We start from the raw sequence: 20,026 nt of genomic DNA on the forward strand, positions 1-20,026 counted from the left end.
TACAGTGTGACCTGACTGATGTAGCGTGACCTGACTGATGTAAAGTGTGACGTGACTGATGTACAGTGTGACCTGACTGTTGTAGTGTGACTTGACTGATGTACAGTGTGACCTGACTGTTGTAGTGTGACTTGACTGATGTACAGTGTGACGTGACTGATGTACAGTGTGACGTGACTGATGTACAGTGTGACCTGACTGATGTACAGTGTGACCTGACTGATGTACAGTGTGACCTGACTGATGTAGCGTGACCTGACTGATGTACAGTGTGACCTGACTGATGTACAGTGTGACCTGACTGTTGTAGTGTGACGTGACTGATGTACAGTGTGACGTGACTGATGTACAGTGTGACGTGACTGATGTAGTGTGACCTGACTGTTGTAGTGTGACCTGACTGTTGTACAGTGTGACGTGACTGATGTAGTGTGACCTGACTGTTGTAGTGTGACCTGACTGTTGTACAGTGTGACCTGACTGATGTACAGTGTGACGTGACTGATGTACAGTGTGACGTGACTGATGTACAGTGTGACCTGACTGATGTACAGTGTGACCTGACTGTTGTACAGTGTGACCTGACTGTTGTACAGTGTGACCTGACTGATGTACAGTGTGACCTGACTGATGTACAGTGTGACGTGACTGATGTACAGTGTGACCTGACTGATTTACAGTATGACCTGACTGTTGTACAGTGTGACCTGACTGTTGTACAGTGTGACCTGACTGATGTACAGTGTGACCTGACTGTTGTACAGTGTGACCTGACTGTTGTACAGTGTGACCTGACTGATGTACAGTGTGACCTGACTGATGTACAGTGTGACCTGACTGATGTACAGTGTGACCTGACTGATGTACAGTGTGACCTGACTGTTGTACAGTGTGACCTGACTGATGTACAGTGTGACCTGACTGATGTACAGTGTGACCTGACTGTTGTACAGTGTGACCTGACTGTTGAACAGTGTGACCTGACTGATGTACAGTGTGACCTGACTGATGTACAGTGTGACCTGACTGTTGTAGCATGACCTGACTGATGTACAGTGTGACCTGACTGTTGTAGTGTGACCTGACTGATGTACAGTGTGACGTGACTGATGTAGTGTGACCTGACTGTTGTAGTGTGACCTGACTGTTGTACAGTGTGACGTGACTGATGTAGTGTGACCTGACTGTTGTAGTGTGACCTGACTGTTGTACAGTGTGACGTGACTGATGTACAGTGTGACGTGACTGATGTAGTGTGACCTGACTGATGTACAGTGTGACCTGACTGTTGTACAGTGTGACCTGACTGTTGTAGTGTGACGTGACTGATGTAGCATGACCTGACTGATGTACAGTGTGACGTGACTGATGTACAGTGTGACGTGACTGATGTACAGTGTGACTGATGTACAGTGTGACCTGACTGATGTACAGTGTGACCTGACTGTTGTACAGTGTGACCTGACTGATGTACAGTGTGACGTGACTGTTGTACAGTGTGACCTGACTGTTGTACAGTGTGACCTGACTGATGTAGCATGACCTGACTGATGTACAGTGTGACCTGACTGATGTACAGTGTGACCTGACTGATGTAGCATGACCTGACTGATGTACAGTGTGACCTGACTGTTGTACAGTGTGACCTGACTGATGTAGCATGACCTGACTGATGTACAGTGTGACCTGACTGTTGTACAGTGTGACCTGACTGATGTAGCATGACCTGACTGATGTACAGTGTGACCTGACTGATGTACAGTGTGACCTGACTGTTGTAGTGTGACGTGACTGATGTACAGTGTGACCTGACTGATGTAGCATGACCTGACTGATGTACAGTGTGACCTGACTGTTGTACAGTGTGACCTGACTGATGTAGCATGACCTGACTGATGTACAGTGTGACCTGACTGATGTACAGTGTGACCTGACTGATGTACAGTGTGACCTGACTGTTGTAGTGTGACGTGACTGATGTACAGTGTGACGTGACTGATGTACAGTGTGACTGATGTACAGTGTGACCTGACTGATGTACAGTGTGACCTGACTGTTGTACAGTGTGACCTGACTGATGTACAGTGTGACGTGACTGATGTACAGTGTGACCTGACTGATGTACAGTGTGACCTGACTGATGTAGCGTGACCTGACTGATGTAAAGTGTGACGTGACTGATGTACAGTGTGACCTGACTGATGTACAGTGTGACCTGACTGATGTAGCGTGACCTGACTGATGTAGCCTGACCTGACTGATGTAGCATGACCTGACTGATAGAGCATGACCTGACTGTTGTACAGTGTGACCTGACTGATGTACAGTGTGACCTGACTGATGTAGTGTGACCTGACTGATGTAGTGTGACCTGACTGTTGTACAGTGTGACCTGACTGTTGTACAGTGTGACCTGACTGTTGTACAGTGTGACCTGACTGATGTACAGTGTGACCTGACTGTTGTAGTGTGACCTGACTGATGTACAGTGTGACCTGACTGATGTAGTGTGACCTGACTGATGTACAGTGTGACCTGTCTGATGTCCAGTGTGACCTGTCTGATGTCCAGTGTGACCTGTCTGATGTCCAGTGTGACCTGACTGATGTAGTGTGACCTGACTGTTGTACAGTGTGACCTAGTGCCATAGTGCCATAGTGGTGACATAGTGTCGTACATGTTTTAGGTGGTACAGAAGGTGATACAACACTGTGATAAGTCCAGCTTGGTGCCCATAGCATACACAGCATGTCAGTTCATGGAGGAGGTGACGTTGTCGGCGGTGGCGAGAGAGTCGGACCACAACTACAAACTGGAGAACAAGGAGGAGATGATCCCCCTGCCTGGAGCTTCCTTCCTCACCATCACATTCGACAGCAAGTGAGTCCAACACCTGGCGTCATCATATATTTGAAATAATTCAATTTAATCCAGTTTTTGTTATGAGGGTCTTAAGAGAGGGATCTATACTGGTAGGTAAAGTAATCCCTCTTTCACCTGCAGATGTGCAACCAAAGAAGACTACAGTGAGCTGACATTCAGCACCAATGAGTCATTGACCAAAGACGTTCATTCCTTCTCCGGGACATCCAAGTCCAAGTGGAGCAGCTTCCAAGTGCCAGGTTGGTTCTGTCTCCGCACCATGTTCCACAGAATAATACGAGAAGACATAATACTTTGCCTCCTCAAAGTTGCTACCAACTAATGAGCAAGACTTTCCAGTGAATACCCACAGCTAGAGCTTTAATTTGGATGATACAGGCTCCAGCTCTTTAAGCTTGGATCTGGGATCTGATACGATCCCTCTCTTTGTGAAGATCAGGTGACCTTATTGATCAGCCAATCAGCATTGATGCTGGTATGACTGAGCTCATATCTAATTTATTTATCCTGAAAACGAATATAATTTGGAAGTTCTGAACGCAAATTGATACATTTTGTCGTTTCTGAGCACCATTGCATCTACACTCAAAGGGTGTACTATCAAGGTTATATGTGTGTTCTATGTTAATTTTCTTCGGCTAAGATTGAAATTTCCAAATAAAAGTGGTAAAGAAATATACCTGACCTGTTATGAGACTGTGTGTATGCTACAGGTGACACAGTTTACTACAAGTTCACCTGCAGTAGTGACGATGGTCCTCCGGAACTGTGGGGGTACAAGTTCACCATCACCGCAGGGACCAGGGACAGCTTCGAGACGGGACACACCATCCTGGAGTCTGTTCTCTCTTCCGATGTTGCCTTGTGAGTTGTCTGCCCCTGATGCATCAAAAATGCACATATTTTGTTTCATATTGACTTAACAGATAATGATAATAGTAATGATAATTCATTTCTATAGCACCTAGTCTCAGCTGCTCAAAACATTCTTCTGAATATGTGTTCCTTGAAATAAAGGTTGAGAATCAAGTATTTCTAACCTTACTGACATGATTGTCAACAGTACTTTATGATAAATATCACTGATATATGTGAAGAAAAAAGTGACTCTTCTTGTTTATGCTTCCATGTATCTTATTGCAGTATCTATTTTGAGACATTAACCTCACTTTGAGAAGTCAGTAGATGAACATTGTATGACCCTCCAGATTTTACAAGAACTGAGTCCTGTCTTTGTCATTAGAAGCAGAGGAAGCAGAAACATTAGTCAAATAATTATCTATTGCCATGGAACAATTTCTAAACATGTCATTAGATCACCTTTTAAACAAAAATAGAAGTTTAAGAAAAATTTAAGAAAAATTTAAATGGCTATTTTACACAGAAACATACTCCTTAAAAGAATTAAGAAACACTCAAAAAAAATGTTTTAGAAAAATAAAAAAAATTGTTTATTTTTTACACAGTAGTATACTACTCAAAAGAAGTTAAAGAACACTCAACTCTGAACAAAAAGAAATGTGTTTAAGAAAATAAAAACTTTTTAATGGCTATTTTACACAGAACTATACTAATCAATAGAAGTTAAGGAACATTCAATTCTGAACAAAAAGAAATGTGTTTAAGAAAAATAAAAACATTTAAACATTTCTTTTACACAGAAGTATACTACTCAAAAGAAGTTAAGGAACACTCAATTCATTTTCATTACTTTGGTGAATCTGTCATGGCATGATAAGTTAACTACAGTAATGTGAAACAATCGGGTGGTTGTTAGCTTTTGAGTAGTATACACAGGAAGTAGTGCTTAGCATTATGCAGTTGTGTATAAATAGGGTGCAAAGATTGAATGTGAAGTGTCCATGTGTAGGTGCCTGCCGCTGTGTGACCTGTGGTCAAGTCTGGTATACGTGGCCTGCAAGCAGACCGGCACACAGAGACTCAAGGCCATACAGCTGCTGCTGAAGATTACACAGACACAGTTCAGGTAGGTGGAGGAGGGGGAGTGACATGTTCACCAGTAGTATCAGTTATGTCACAGCGTGTCAGCTTAATGTGGGGGGATAGCCCAAAGGTCACAACGCTGTCAGACTAAGAATCAGTATCAGAGGAATCTGGGATTTGAACCTATTTGATTTTAAGGGAGACAACTGTCCACAATGGGAGACAACTATGCACAGCAAGATGCAAGGACTTAGACCACTGTGACCCAGCTGATACACTTGATTTCAGGGTTAGAACTTAACATTAGCCTGCTAGTCCGGGGCTAGTCCTGTGGGCTAGTTCAAATTTCCAAATGAAATGTCCGTTTAGTTGTGAGTGGGGCAGGGATGATAATCTAGCAATTACTTCATTATGGCCTTATGGATCATATTGACCTATTCTCTCTGTGTGTGTCCAGGTGTAGATTGGGGACAGACCAGAAGCCCTCTGTTGATCCAGGACTTCTCAAGCCACTATGGTTCCTCTACACCAGTCTCACCAAAGATGACGCAGACCCAGGGAATGTCCTGCCGCCGGTTGTCCGTGCTCTGTCCGAGCTGTTCTTGCAAGTGGAAAACCTTGTCATGGTATGTTCGAAGACCATTGTATTAAAATGGGAAACTGGTATTATGATGTTGAATAGAGATCTTTTTACTCAAATGCATCATCAAGTTTACAAGATTTCATTATATATTATGAATTTCTGCATCAAAAGCTGTGCCCCAAAGTATGCATGACTGTGTCATGTGTTTTTTCTTGTGTGAAGTCAGACTGTTATATACGACGTGAAATGCTGGTGTTATCATAATTCTTGTGTTCAGGAGTGGGACATGCATGTGGACTACTTGGTGGCAGTGCAGGATATTGAGGACATTCGCAAGGTGGTCGGACAGGTGAGTACACAGCTACAACATCTGTGCCTGTCAGATCTTACACTGTATGCTGCGATTGCAAACACAGAGATAAAGTCACAACAGTTGTCACGCTCAATGCAGTGTCTGCAAACACAGAGATAAAGTTGCAACAGGTGTAAAACTCAATGCAGTGATTGCAAACATGGAGATAAAGTTGCAACAGGTGTAAAACTCAATGCAGTGATTGCAAACATGGAGGTAAAGTCGCAACAGTTGTAACACTCAATGCAGTGATTGCAAACATGGAGGTAAAGTCGCAACAGTTGTAACACTCAATGCAGTGATTGCAAACATGGAGATAAAGTCGCAACAGTTGTAACACTCAATGCAGTGATTGCAAACACGGAGATAAAGTCAGTTCTCTGGCACATTTCTGGCTGAAATAGTGTTGATGTGTAAAGTTGTCACACTGTTTTTAAGCTTCCCTCAAGATGATGTATGAAATGTGCAGTATGGATGCAAAGTCTACTCTCTAAGAAATGGATAGTAACAGGATTGATTCTCTTTACCACAGGGCCTCATCAACATTGCTGCCATTGGCCATATGATCGGGTACAAGAACTCTGCTACGGAGCTGGCATTAGCTGTCAAGAAACGAAGCACAGCAGTTTAAAGTTCTCAAGAAAAATAACTCTGCCAGCTTTTAGGATATGTACAGTAATGATATGTTTCATGTACAAATGCGTTCATTATGTACAATATGTATTTTAATTTGTAATATAATTTGTACATTTCTAATAGTTGTTATATGTTTTGAGCTTTGCACCAATGTTTTTGTCAACAGTCAACTTTTCTGTGATTCTTGCCATAATTAAATACTGACTGCCTAAATAGCATGAACCAGTTCAAGAGAATCTTTCTTTGGAAGAGTTAGTTTTTCGTCCTGCAGCTACAGGTAATCAGGTTGTCCTTTCTTCAATATACATTTTCTTTATATATAAATCCACTGATGCTTGAGAGGAGGGGGGTGTCGCATTCATATTGAGTCGCGTTTTTGGCAAGGGACAGTGGTCGCATTTCTTTTGGAGACACATTAATTTCACGATTTACAGTAACCAATTGTCTGCCTGCACTGTTCATGTTAGCCAGTAACATGTTGCCTGGACCAGTCACCACTGACATGTTCTCATAGAAGGATAAGGGACAGTTGTAATTATGGAGATATATCAGGTGTTCCCACGTAACCAATCCAAGACGAAACTGATCACAATATTGATCGGACAATTGTTACTTAGGGTGTCTGTCAGTGTTAAGACTATTTTTCACATGTATAGTGCTGTTTGTAGGCAGGATAACGATAGGGTTTTGGCTGACCCAAGAATATTCTCAAGTATGGGTGACTAGTTACGAGCTTAGGGTCTCTCATCAGACTGTTTGTAGGCAGTTATCCATTTATGTTCACATGAGTCTCTTTGCATGGAAGTGACTGTTTCCCAATCATGAAGTATTGTACTTGAAGATTATGTCCGTCTCTTGATCTCGGCAGTTTAGCATGTATTATTTGATTGAAGCCAAATTTGTTGATGATGCTAATTAACTACATGTGTAAGTATTTGCTCAGTAGCGCCACTTTAATTCATCATAAATTAAAGCTATCATCAGTTTTTGGTGCTTATGCAGCAAATGCCTGTTCTGTGTATTGCATGTTTATGTAACACATCAGAGTATTTTATATGTGTGTATAAATCACCAACATATCTGCACTAGTGATAAGTAATTAAGTTATATATTGATAAACAGATCTTTTGTGGTGTCAATAATTTTGTTCCGTTATTGTTTTCTTTAGGAATGTGGACTCCATTTGTTATATGTGAAATGTTATGTATAATTTATCCTGTCAATTTCCTAACAGTGAGTCTATAAATATGTTACTGGTTAGGCCTTCAGTGTTTTCCTAAGCATGTTGTTTCCATGTGAAAATTACAAATTGTCAAATGATGTGTTCATAATTTACAGTCATTTTCTCTATGTATGTTTAACTATATGATAAAGTGGTATATATTTAGCCTGTTTAGGATCTCCACGATATATCTTTGCTTTGAATTATATATCTCCTGACAGTCTAAAGTAATTTAATTACTCAACAAGTCAGACTTTTGAAAATATCTTCAATATTATATCAATAAAATATTAGTTTAAAAAGATTTTTTTTAAGATCTGACACATTATTTCCTATTTATGTGTTATGTCTCAATATATATCGGCTGTATAATGACCTCAAATAATGGCATGAGTCACTTATCACCCTTTGTGTAAAGACTTTGGTTAGGACAAATGCAGCAATTACCAATAAAGTCAAGTGACATGGTTTTGATGTGTTTGAAAAGCCAAATATCAAGAAAGGATATCAAAGAATGAAACCATACCCGCTGGCCCAACTCTGTGGAACATATACTACTCAATAAAGTTAAGGATCACTCAAATATTTCACATTACTATAGTTAAGCTGTCATGGCATGACAATGACCAGGCCCTTTACTTGTTTTGAGTAGTACCGTATTCGACGTAATAAGTGCCCCCGCTCTAATAAGCACCCACTGCGATATTTGCTAAGATATTGGCTAGTGAACAATCCCAATTAGCACCCCTTCTTATTGATCATTGTACACAAGACCTATTTATTTGTGTATAATACACACTTGTGTGTAATATGCACCCTCAATTATGGGCAATTCAATTTTGGAAAATATATCTGTCATATATAAACATTTCAGGCTGTCAGCATAAACCACGAAATTTTATCTTTCAACTGTGTTTTTTTTACGTGTGCACTGTTCCATTAAGATGGAAGATTGTAATACAAAAATTATTTAAGAGTTTTGCATCACTTATGAGGTGTCTATATCACCAATATTTACAATGCTGTTAAATTCAAGTGAATCTTTTCCTGTATTGGAATTTTGTGAAGATATATAGCAGCGGCAGTTTGTGCCCCTGATATGCCGGTAACACTCGTGCCCTGTGATACTCCGTGGATGTACATACTGTACAGAAACTAGGAATGTGGCCACAGTATTTATCTGTCATGTATATAAGTCAAGTCAGTTGTACATTCTGTGCATATCTGTTGACACTGATCGTTTTAAGTGCTATTGAATATAGTGGAAAATAGTAATATAATTTTCAGTTGATTATGTGAGTATTTATTTGTTTGCATATCCCTGGTTGTTGAATTTTGGATATTTCTTACATGTTTTCCTAACAACTTTACTTTGTGAGTTAATCGATCATTTAGATGTGGAAATCCTGATTTGTATGAACTGAAAATATCAGCTGGAGAACTGGCCGTAGTAACTTAGGTTCTATAAAACACGAACAGATGAAACATCATGGAAAAAAGTAGCTATAAATCCATGGTTGTGGATTGTTTTTTTGTGAATGAACAGACCTGACTAAGTAATGGCTGTGTATGGCTGAAACATGTTCACTCATCTGTTATATGTATTTAGCTTGCAATTGTTGATGTAAGATCATGTTATACATCACTGAAAAAGAATAATGCCCTGTTTGTTTCCTAGATGTACAGACAGGTACACATAAATGCATGCGCTCTCTCTCTCTCTCTCTCTCTCTCTCTCTCTCTCACACACACACACACACACACACACACACAGAGGCTAAGGCACACAGGCTAAGGCACACACACACACACAGGCTAAGGCACACACACACCGGTTAAGGCACACACACACACACACACACACACACAGAGGCTAAGGCACACTCAGACAATACGCACAGGTGGAGGCACACAGAAAGTGGAAGGGAGACACACACAGGGCAATGTACACACACAGAGATAAAGGTACACACACACCGATGAAGGTTCACACACAGAGACACATAGGGGTTCACACACATATAGGTACACACACAGATAAAGGTACACACTAACAGATGAAGGTACACACACACCGAAGAAGGTTCACACACAGAGACACACAGGGGTTCACACAGATAAAGGTACACACTAACAGATGATGAAGGTACACACACAGACACAGGGGTTCACACACATATAGGTACACACACATATAAAGGTACACACACACCCAGATGAAGGTACTCTCGCACAAAGATGTATGAGCGTGACACCAAAGTGTTAATGTTTTAAATTAAAGAACAGAAACATCGGCATAACTACGACAACAGTTGACATAATATGTTACATAGTTATATATGTTGCGGAAGTCTGTGAAGCAGTTGGACATCTATTTTGATAAGATTCAGCATTTCCATTTAAAAAATGGAGAATCAATCAAACTGTTTGCATATGTTATGTGCATTTGACCAGTGTCGGTGTACCTCATCAAAGTGATGTGGCATTGAGTTGCTCTGTATGCTTGATTTCTTGATAGCTGAAACAAAGCCTGAGGTACATTTTGAGCTGTCATTTCTCAAAATCAAACAGTTAAAACCAAATATTTAAAACCTGTGACAGTATATTGGAGCTTGATTGTGATGTAAGCTGCCAACAATCAAGTTATGCATGAACGTCAAAAGTATTGAATAATTGTTCTTTCCAGTAAGATAGTGTTCATCAAGTATGTCATCAAATGTTATGTTTTGTTATTTGATGCGCTCAAACTCTGAGATTGTGTTCTATTGTCCTCATTTCGTAATCTGATATGATATTATGCCCATGCAGACCGAGTTATTCTGTGCCTTCTGTTTGAGTGGTGTATCTGTTGACTGTGAAGCTAGGTTGTCCTGTACGCTCTCTGTGCACTGTACACTGTACATATTGCTCAACTGTGTCTTTTGTAAAAGATTATGACATCCACTCATTGTTTTCTTGTTTCTTCACACCAAGTGATTTTAAATTCAACCCAGTTTAGAACACAAACATGGGATACACTTAGTGGAGCATTGATGACAGCACCAACCTACTCTTGTCCAAGAGAGATGACAAAGGAAATCAACCTGCTTGGAGAGAAGACAACTCACTGATCACTGAAAAGATAACTTGATGGTTGTCACATCATGCATATGTGCACCAGAGATAGGCTATTTTAGGGCAACATAACATTGTGGAAGTAGACCATGAGTGACTGGGTTTCATGATCTTGTTTGTTTGTTTTTAACGCTGCACTCAGCAATAATCGAGCCTGACCACCCAATCCTGTCGCCTCTTACGACAAGCATTGTCGCCTTCTTACGGCAAGCATGCGTTCTCTTCATTAGAAATACACATTCTTTGTATTAAAACAAGAAAGAGAGACCCGTGAAGATTCCGGGGTAGAATAGGTCTTCAGCAACCCATACTTGCCGTAAAAGGCGACTATGCTTGTCATAAGAGGCCACTAACGGGATCGGGTGGTCAGTCTCGCTGACTTGGTTGATACATGTCATCGATCCCAATTGCGTGGATCGATGCTCATGATGTCAATCACTGGATTGTCTGGTCCAGACTCGATTATTTTACAGACCGCCATCATATAGCTGGAATATTGCTGAGTGAGGCGTTAAACAACAAACAAACAAAATGTAAGCATCGAATCTCTCCAGTCCATCATCCTTTCAACAGTCAATTTTAGTCCAGAAGGTCTCATCTTGCTTCCCTGGACGCCAGGGATACATCCATTTCTACCCCAACATTTTATCAGGGTTTTTCAAGCAATCTGTGAGAGATCGGACCTGAAATATCCCGTATTCAGGTAGAATTAAAAGAACAACATATAGAAACACATAGAAAATACAACCGATCCCAATTCAAAATACATCAACAATTAATTAGAACAAGGATAATTATTTCGCATTTCATTTACTTCTTTAGATGTCATTACTTTTTGTCTTTCATAATTACATCTTTATCGTTGTGCCTTGTAGAAGTGTCAAAGATGTCGAAGAGGGATATTATAGAGGACAGTGAAGTGATCCGGAGTCGGATGCTGTAATCCAGCATCTGGATGAGGATAATCAGAGGTCCAAGAGACCGTTGCCTCCCAGGAGATACACAGAGATAAAGAGAATGGCAAAACGTGTAACACGGAATGCGCAGTTGTAGAGTGTAGGGAAGAGAAACTCTGCTGTCGCTATTTACATTTAGTGACTGGTCATAAATTAGAAGGTGTTGGGTTGGGTTGAGGTGTTGAAGGTGGAGGAGGTGAGATTAAGGGGGTATTTGCATGGGAAACTATTTGGTTTATTTTATTTATTTTTATTTTGTTTGAAGGTGTTACATAAAAAAATCAGGGGTCAGCAATATTTGATACATTTCTAAGATATATTTGGGATAACGCAAACTGATAAAAAGGGTTTCCGCGGGGTCGTATATGGATAAGATGCAAATGTGAAATATCAGGCAGATGCTACTTTTTTAAAAATACCGAAAATTACTGATTAACTGGAACGTAGCTGAGGCCTTTTCTAAGTTGGGAGATATATTGCGAAACAATTTATACCCCTATCAGTTAAGCTCCCCCTGACAAATAGAAAACAGTGATATAGGCCTAAACGTTTATAAAAATTCAAAGTTTCATGATACAAATTCATAGGACGCATGGCTAACTTCCTGTGTCGCCCAAACACACAGACATATTAACATAAAGCATGACACCCTCGAGTTTCAGAAAAAGCATTTCGATATTGATTCAAGCAAGGGTATATAAAGTGGAAATTATCCGATTGTTTCGTCAGCACATGTATACTTAACATGCAGAAGGCTATCAGGGGCACTCGGTTGGCAAACTAGTGTTATGCATGACACAGATATGTCATACAGAACCATTGGACGTCAACTTGGCTGTGACCATACTGTCATCAGCAGACTCGATAGAAACACCGACAGACACGTGGAGTGAAGAACCGTCCACGACCAGGGCGATCTCGAGAGACAACTGTACGGGAAGACAGGGCTCTAGCACGTTTTGTGAGGCGACATTCCATTGCTACAGGTAATTCTCTGAAGAACAATAGCTTCCCAACATTTGCATCTGTCCTCCAGAACTGTCCGAAACCGGCTAAAATCATTTGACTTGAAGTCACGAAGGGTCATCAGACGTCCCTTTAACTGCTCATCAACAAAGACTTCGATTGGCTTGGTGTATTTCTCGACGTCACTGGAATCCAAGGACATGGAAAAGGATCCGCTGGTCTGATGAAAGCAGATTCTTGCTGCACGTCACAGATGGGCGAATGCTGGTTTGGAGACACAGAAACACTGCTATACCCCTTGGAACATTGTACCTGCAGTCCTGTCTGCTGGAGGCTCCATAGTGGTGTGCGAGCAATATCTCCTGACTGTAAACTGGAGATGGTAACAGTCCGAGGCAATCGTTACATCCATGAAATCTTAAATCCTGTTGTGCCTTATCATGCACTTACCACTCGACCTGTGTTTATGGACGACGACTCTAAACCCCATCGTTCTCGTGCTGTGACTGCATTTCTTCAAGGACAGGCTATTGACACTTTGCCTTGGCCCGCTATGAGTCCAGATTTTAATTCATTGAAACGTTTGGGGCATTCTTGGACGTCGGCTGCAGGCAGTGGATCCACCAATACAGAATATGGCAGCTTTTGTGGCCGCATTGCATTGGGAGTGGCCTCAGTTATAGTCTATTACTTCTTGGTCGTATCAGAAGACTCACTGGAGGAATGATGAGAAGGGTAGAATCTGTCATCCTGGCACACGGCGGTTACACTCTCTACTGATTTTCCGGATTGTGATTACCTTTGTAAGATGACAATGAATTTTGGACAGTAATGGTGGTTCATATCTGATCATGGAAATTCCCAGGTCCATAGTTTTCGTAGTTATCAATTTTGCTCAATTACAGTACTATCGCAAATGTGCTATTAATGGTATTGCAATTAAAATATTGAACATTTGCATCATTCTCTGAGCTTTCATTAGTCAAGAGTATCATCTTACACAATTAATTCTCCACCATAGCTCAGGCTTGACGCGAGTCATACCTTGTTGTTGGTCATATATGGTCGCAAACACAAACTCTCGTGATAACTTCTATCTCCACAAACCCATAACAAACCATGATGTTGTTTGTTTCGTTTGTTTGAGTCTGGTCCCAGACCATCCGGTGATTGACATCATGAGCATCGATAAGAGGCATCAACCAAGTCAGCAAGCCTGACCACCCGACCCCGTTAGTCGCCTCTTACTACAAGCATAGTCGCCTTTTTCGGCAAGCATGGGTTGCTGAAGACCTATTCTTCCCCTGATCTTCACAGGTCTATTATATTCAGTGTATGGATTTGTATTTGTATGACAAGAACAGATTACATGTAGATACATATAAATATTTTTTAGATTTTGTAGATTTGATAGATAATTATCACATGAGCAAGATTGGCATTCATCTCGCAAACACATTTGACTACACACTGTTCAAACATCTTTTTTGTGGCTGAACCATACATCATTAATCAACATTGTCAGAATATATAACCATAGACTTTAGATGTATGCCACATAAACTCAGGGTAACGACTAGTAGATACATCGGGGAAACAGGAAGTATAGACTGTGTGCTTTGCTAATGACCCTGTCACACTACGACGTATAACAGTAACGTATGGCGACGTATGAGAAGTTTTGCAAAAATAACTGGCAACGCTGAAACACGCTATGGATAAGTTAGGTGTAAGTTGTATACGTTAAAAGCACGCTGGTATACGTTGTAGATGACATATGTCGAACATGAATTATTCACCCATTTGTAATATACTGATGGGAAAAAGAAAGTATACCGAGTTTGTTTTTTATGTAACTGAAAATTGAAAGAACTGTTGTAATTTTGATTATGTCTATTTAACTACCACCCATTCCTGCAACCGTTTGTATAAATAATCTGTGGCTGGGTGATTTTGTGTAAAAATAAATTGTCTCAATGAAAAGAAGGGTAAAAAATAAATGTGCAACCACATGACGCCAACCAAGTTTGAAATAGTGTACATTTGTGCAGAAAAAAACACGTTTATTGATTTTCAAAGATAAGATGTCTAAGATACCCATCAACAGTTGTATTTTTATTCGAAGTTTTCTTTTTTTTCATTTTTCAAAGTTTAAAAAAACATATATTCTTAAAAAAATAGAACCATGTAGAAGAATTCTTGGGGTGATGACTAAGCTTGATTAGGATTAATTCTTTGAATATAATATCAGGAACGTAAGAGATTGTATCGTATGTTTGAAGTTCAACTGAAAATAGAGAGGTATAGTTTAATTTATTCAATCTATTTTTAGTTTATCTGTAATTCATTCAGATGTTTGTATATTCCAGCGAATCTTTGCGTATTCCCAACAAGAAAGAAATTAAACCTCCTATATTAGGCGATGAATTAACACCTTCGTAACTTCAGCCTTTGTTGTCTACATGTCACAACTTTTAAGGTACAATCGAGCATGCTCTCTCTTCTTTCTTCTGTAACAAATGCTATATTTGGGATAACACTTTCTTAGTAACATGCTTTCCCCTGTATATGTGTTTTCAGTGCCAGTTGTAAACTGCTGTCTATTAAACACCGTATCGATACTTTGAACTGAAGCCCAGTATTATTACTATCACAGCTTTATCTAAACAGGCGAGAGCATTATCTCCCCGGATTTATAAACCTGTGTTTATTACGCACTGTATGTACGAACTAGATTGTAGAGCTTTAGCGAAGTGACGGTTTCTTAAAAAAAGACAGTTCGATTAATAAAAATGACATTCAATTCCAAACATTCACGCACGCACGCACGCACGCACACACGCTGAGATACAGACACACACTCACGCACGCACGCACGCACACCAACCGCCCACTCCACCATTTCCTCTTGACCTTCCACCTCTTCTTGCAACAAGAAATATAATTCACTGTCCTGTTTAAGTGTCACACTGCGCGAAAGGTCACACTGATCTACAGGTGTATTGTGTATATTCGTTGCTTACAGATCAATCAATGGGAGTGGTTTCCGTGTTTTGTAAACCCCTTTGTCCGCACGTTACGCTCAGGCCTTCAATGACGAATCTATATTAGTCACATATGAAAACACCTCATTGTAATTCAATTGGGTGGGAATCTTCGAGACCCTGAATACATTTTACAAACTTTGATGGAACTTTGAATTCTATTTGTGTGACGTCAGGCTATGGTATTGTTAATCAACGGCGTAGCTGCACGTGAATACTACCCTGGCCTGATTTATGTCGACATAAAATCGAACACTTCAATACGCACGCGTTTTCTTCAGTGACTGCCGTTTGTAGCGTGTCAATGCCTCTCGCCATGGCTGCGTTGGTGAGTCGCTAAGACTGCCAAGCCCGTGAATGTATTTTGACAACCTACTATGGGCAGTTGCACATGAGACGTAACTGTGTTCAGTCTTCCATACATGTGTATATACAATGTCACAGTAGGTTGAAATGAATGTTGAAGTGTTCACCCACTGGTGATATACCTGACTTACCCAACACGTACGGAGGCCTATGTATATACCAGTATAGCTCTGTTGTATTGGGATGTGCATACGGTACCCCGACTTTGAACCGAGTGTGAACTGACTGTGATAGGAAAGAGTGACAAATCTGCACGTGGACTTCAGTCTATCCGTGACATGATACACCTAGGTAGGTGCCGTCTCTATGTTTAAGCTTATTATCTATCCCCCGCCACGAAGTGGGAGGGGGATATAGGAACGGGTGCCGTCCTTCCGTCAGTTCGTCCGCCCGTCATGTTTTGTTTCCGGGGCATAACTTGGAAACCGTTTAATCTTTTATTACGAAACTTTGCTTATGTATCAAACACATGCTGAACTTTTGTCTTTTGGTGTTTCTTTATTTCTAAAAAACAAAAGTTTGGTATTTCCATGACAACAAACAGGACTTAGTCTCAATTACTAGTAGCAATCGTTTCCGGAGCATAACTTTGAAACCGTTTAATTTATTACGAAATTTTGCATATTTGTCTGACACATGCTGAACTGGTGTACTGTGTCATTCAACACTACTGTGTCATTCAACACTATTACACTATTCAACACTTCTGTGCCATTCAACACTACTGTATCATTCAACACTAGTGTATCATTCAACACTAGTGTATCATTCAACACTATTACATCATTCAACACTATGATATCATTCAACACTGCTTATTATTCAACACTGTAATACTGTATCATTCAACACTACTACATCATTCAACACTACTGTACTATACACTGTAGGTCCAAGTAGTGACAAATACCACGGACTTGTATAACCTATCCAGGTTATATATGTCCGTGCAAAAACAAAACCATTCCCGTTTAGAAATCGATTCAGTTAAATTATTGCTTGTTTATATCTGTTGGGAATTCCTAAGTTCCCCTCTTTTGTATGTATAGAGACATCGACATGATAATAGTGTTTTTCAGTTTACTGGTTGAGGAAACCACGTTTCTGTCTATACGTAGCTACAAGGGTGTTATATTTTTCAACGCAGGAAATACAAAGCACTTTGACCAATCATGTGTTGTGGTTGCTCTTCTAAAAGGAAGTTTGTTGTTTCAGGGCAGCTAATGCCACGCCATGGATAGCGGTACGTCATTTTTGTTTCGTTCTTTGTTTTATAAGAGATATGCTACCAAGCACCTTATTGATGAAACCAGATCAGTCAAGACATATCCTGTGAATGAGGATCAAAGTCAACTCTGAACACGCACCAAAACTTAAAAACTCGAACGATTATTCCATAAATGTTTTCGTTGTTTTAAGTTGTTCTTCCGTCATTTCAGAGAGGTTAGACAATGTTGAGGTCACGATCGAGTTCATTGACATGCAGGAAATAGTCCGGCAGTTGGAGATGGACTACGCCGCTGCTAAAAGTGCATTTCTTTTTCGAAAATATGGCATGTTGAAAGCTATGTTGAAGACAGCAATAACAGCCATCAATCAACGCTACTATTCCAAGGAGAGACCACGGAGTTATTTTGCAAGAGCATTAGTGAATAAACGTCAGCGAAAGAAAGGTAACTGAATATTGATTGAGTTCTGTTTAACGTGGGTTTAAAGTATTTCTTTGTATTACGACGTGTCAGGTAAGTGTTGGTGGAAATCGGAGATGTTTACCGCAGATACTCAAGAACATGTTTTGACATGGTTTGACATTCTTCCACGTTAACCGTCATATCATATAACGGAAAAATACTTTTCAAAACGGCATTAAACCAACATCTGCTTAATCACCACCCATTACTACTAAAATCACGTACAATCACTGTAAAATCACGTACAGCACAATCACTATAAAATAAAAGTGAATGAAACCGATCAAATGGTTTTTTTTGTTAAGTGATCAATCATCTGAGACTATTATACCACGTACCCCGCCACAACATTCCACACTCTACGGTAGTACATACACCGTTCCGTTTTATTGGTGAGGTGAGGTGAAATTGGGTTTAACGTCGCATCCAAGATTATTGCACTTATATAGCGACGTGCATGCACGTGTTTGCTTGTACTAGTCTGGACTGATGTCGATTTATAGTGCTAGCTCACTGAGATACCATGCCGCAGTTTAACATGAATACCCCACTCAGACACAGTATACTCACTCCGAGCCGACCAGTCCTTGTTTTAGCCCCTTTATGCCGAGCGCCAGACAGGGTAACAACAAGTACCATCTTTTAACGTCTTTTGGTATGGCGCGGCCGGGGATCGAACCCCGGACCTTTCGCTCTCCGGGCGGACGCTCTACCACAAGACCACGGAGGCGACCCCGTTTTATTGAAATGAAATCTCGCCCAAAAGATGTGAAATATATCTGTTTGTTGTTTACCGCCACATTCAGCAATATTCCAGCTGCAGGACGACAGTCTGTAAATAATCGAGCCTGGACCAGGCTATCCAGTGATTGATATCAAGAGTACGTCCCACGCTCTCAGGGTTAGATGAAACGCAGTCACCCAAGACCGAGCCATTTAGTCGCCTCTTACGACAAGCATAGGCTGAATTATAAATAACACTTTTTTATGGATAACAATTTCTTTTATTCTTTGAAACGAAGTTTCAGAGCTACTAATTGCCCCTTCTACCTCAGACTCCCCTCGGGGTGTAAAACAAGTGGACCATGTTGTATATGTCTTTGTTTATGCTGATTTACAGAAGTGCTGGCCATTTCTATCGAAGACGTCGAGGCAGACAGCTGCTTGAAGCGAGAGAGGATCAGCACCATCCGGAATCTGGACGTAGAATATGAAAGTTCCAAACGGTCTTTACCTCCGTGGAGGTATGGGAAATTGAAAACAATGGCGAAACACGTCATCACTTTGAAGAACTTGGAATGAGGGACACAATAAATCAATATTTTTGACCGATCATCATCTTGTGAAGTGCAACAACTTCGTTCGTATATCTTCGTTGACGCTTCCAAACCCCACATTCGTGCTTATAACACACCTGCCTCGAGTGTGGCAGAAGTACTGAGATGTACGACCGAGGGAACTGTGGTCCCTCTCTTCATTGTGCCCCCTCCCAGGGAAACCTTGCTGCCACAAGCGGTATTAGTCCCCCTCTGTGGATCAGTAATCGCTACAAGAAATATCAGAGACAGTGGCAGTGTGTGTTCCTATTTCATGTTGTTTTAAACACCGAGTGACATTTAGACAACCGTCATTATTTTTACTTTTACGTGTTTCATTTTGTCAAAATTATGCTTCATTTTTGTTTGAAAATATATGGTTGCTGGCGACAGGCTGTTTGTAAAGGTGGGAGGTGTTGATGTCGCTCGATGAATGGATACTGTAAATATGTTAAAATCTATTTACTGTAAAAACATTTCTAATTAAGTTTTACACATATGTTGTAACATACAAGTCGTTTTAAATAAACGAGAGAAATCTATGAAACCCCGCTGTATATATCCAAGCGGAATAGAAGACGTTATCAACAGTAGTGATCTAGACGTGAAACAGAGGAAAACACTCGACAACTGATGACACGTCAGGACCAATGTGAAGATCTGGGTTAGAATTGGTCCTCAGCAACCCATGCTTGTTTCCTGTGAAGATCTGGGTTAGAATTGGTCTTCAGCAACCAATGCTTGTTTCCCGTGAAGATCAGGGTTAGAATTGGTCCTTAGCAACCCTGTCGTAAGAGACCACAGGATCGGGTGGTCAGTTTTGCTGACTTGGTTGATGCATGTTATCGTATCCCAATTTCTTAGATTGATGCTCATGATATCAATCACTGGGTTATCTGGTCTAGACTCGAGTATGTACAATTCAATTGTTTATTATATGAAAGGCGATTGGC

General features: G+C 40.5%; 2 protein-coding genes across 3 annotated transcripts in view; both read left to right on the forward strand.

Annotated features, from left to right (window-relative positions):
• The window catches only part of LOC139467863 (zinc finger ZZ-type and EF-hand domain-containing protein 1-like), a 93,926-nt gene extending 84,580 nt beyond the window's left edge, over positions 1-9,346 (forward strand). For both annotated transcript variants that reach the window (XM_071249371.1, XM_071249372.1), the window contains 7 exons: positions 2,687-2,880; positions 3,004-3,122; positions 3,597-3,747; positions 4,754-4,870; positions 5,285-5,453; positions 5,688-5,759; positions 6,295-9,346. In XM_071249371.1, coding sequence (XP_071105472.1) covers positions 2,687-2,880; positions 3,004-3,122; positions 3,597-3,747; positions 4,754-4,870; positions 5,285-5,453; positions 5,688-5,759; positions 6,295-6,393 — 921 coding nt within the window. In that variant the 3' untranslated portion in view covers positions 6,394-9,346. The remainder of the gene's footprint in view (positions 1-2,686; positions 2,881-3,003; positions 3,123-3,596; positions 3,748-4,753; positions 4,871-5,284; positions 5,454-5,687; positions 5,760-6,294) is intronic.
• A 6,632-nt stretch (positions 9,347-15,978) lies between these two features.
• Positions 15,979-19,600, forward strand: LOC139468846 (uncharacterized). Its single transcript, XM_071250982.1, has 4 exons — positions 15,979-16,357; positions 17,282-17,309; positions 17,506-17,739; positions 18,878-19,600. Exons 2-4 carry the CDS (start codon positions 17,300-17,302, stop codon positions 19,057-19,059), a joined length of 426 nt encoding a protein of 141 aa, XP_071107083.1. The 5' UTR covers positions 15,979-16,357; positions 17,282-17,299; the 3' UTR covers positions 19,060-19,600.
• Positions 19,601-20,026: the final 426 nt, after the last annotated feature.

The sequence above is a fragment of the Haliotis cracherodii genome, unplaced genomic scaffold (genome assembly GCF_022045235.1).
Source record: "Haliotis cracherodii isolate W230 unplaced genomic scaffold, xgHalCrac1.p SCAF_2, whole genome shotgun sequence".
Lineage (NCBI taxonomy): Eukaryota > Metazoa > Mollusca > Gastropoda > Lepetellida > Haliotidae > Haliotis > Haliotis cracherodii.

What these genes read in the sequence shown, in the direction of transcription:
- LOC139468846 (XM_071250982.1), top strand. An exon ending in TAAACGTCAGCGAAAGAAAG is followed by an intron (nt 17,740 to 18,877) that starts GTAACTGAATAT and finishes GCTGATTTACAG; the next exon opens with AAGTGCTGGCCATTTCTATC.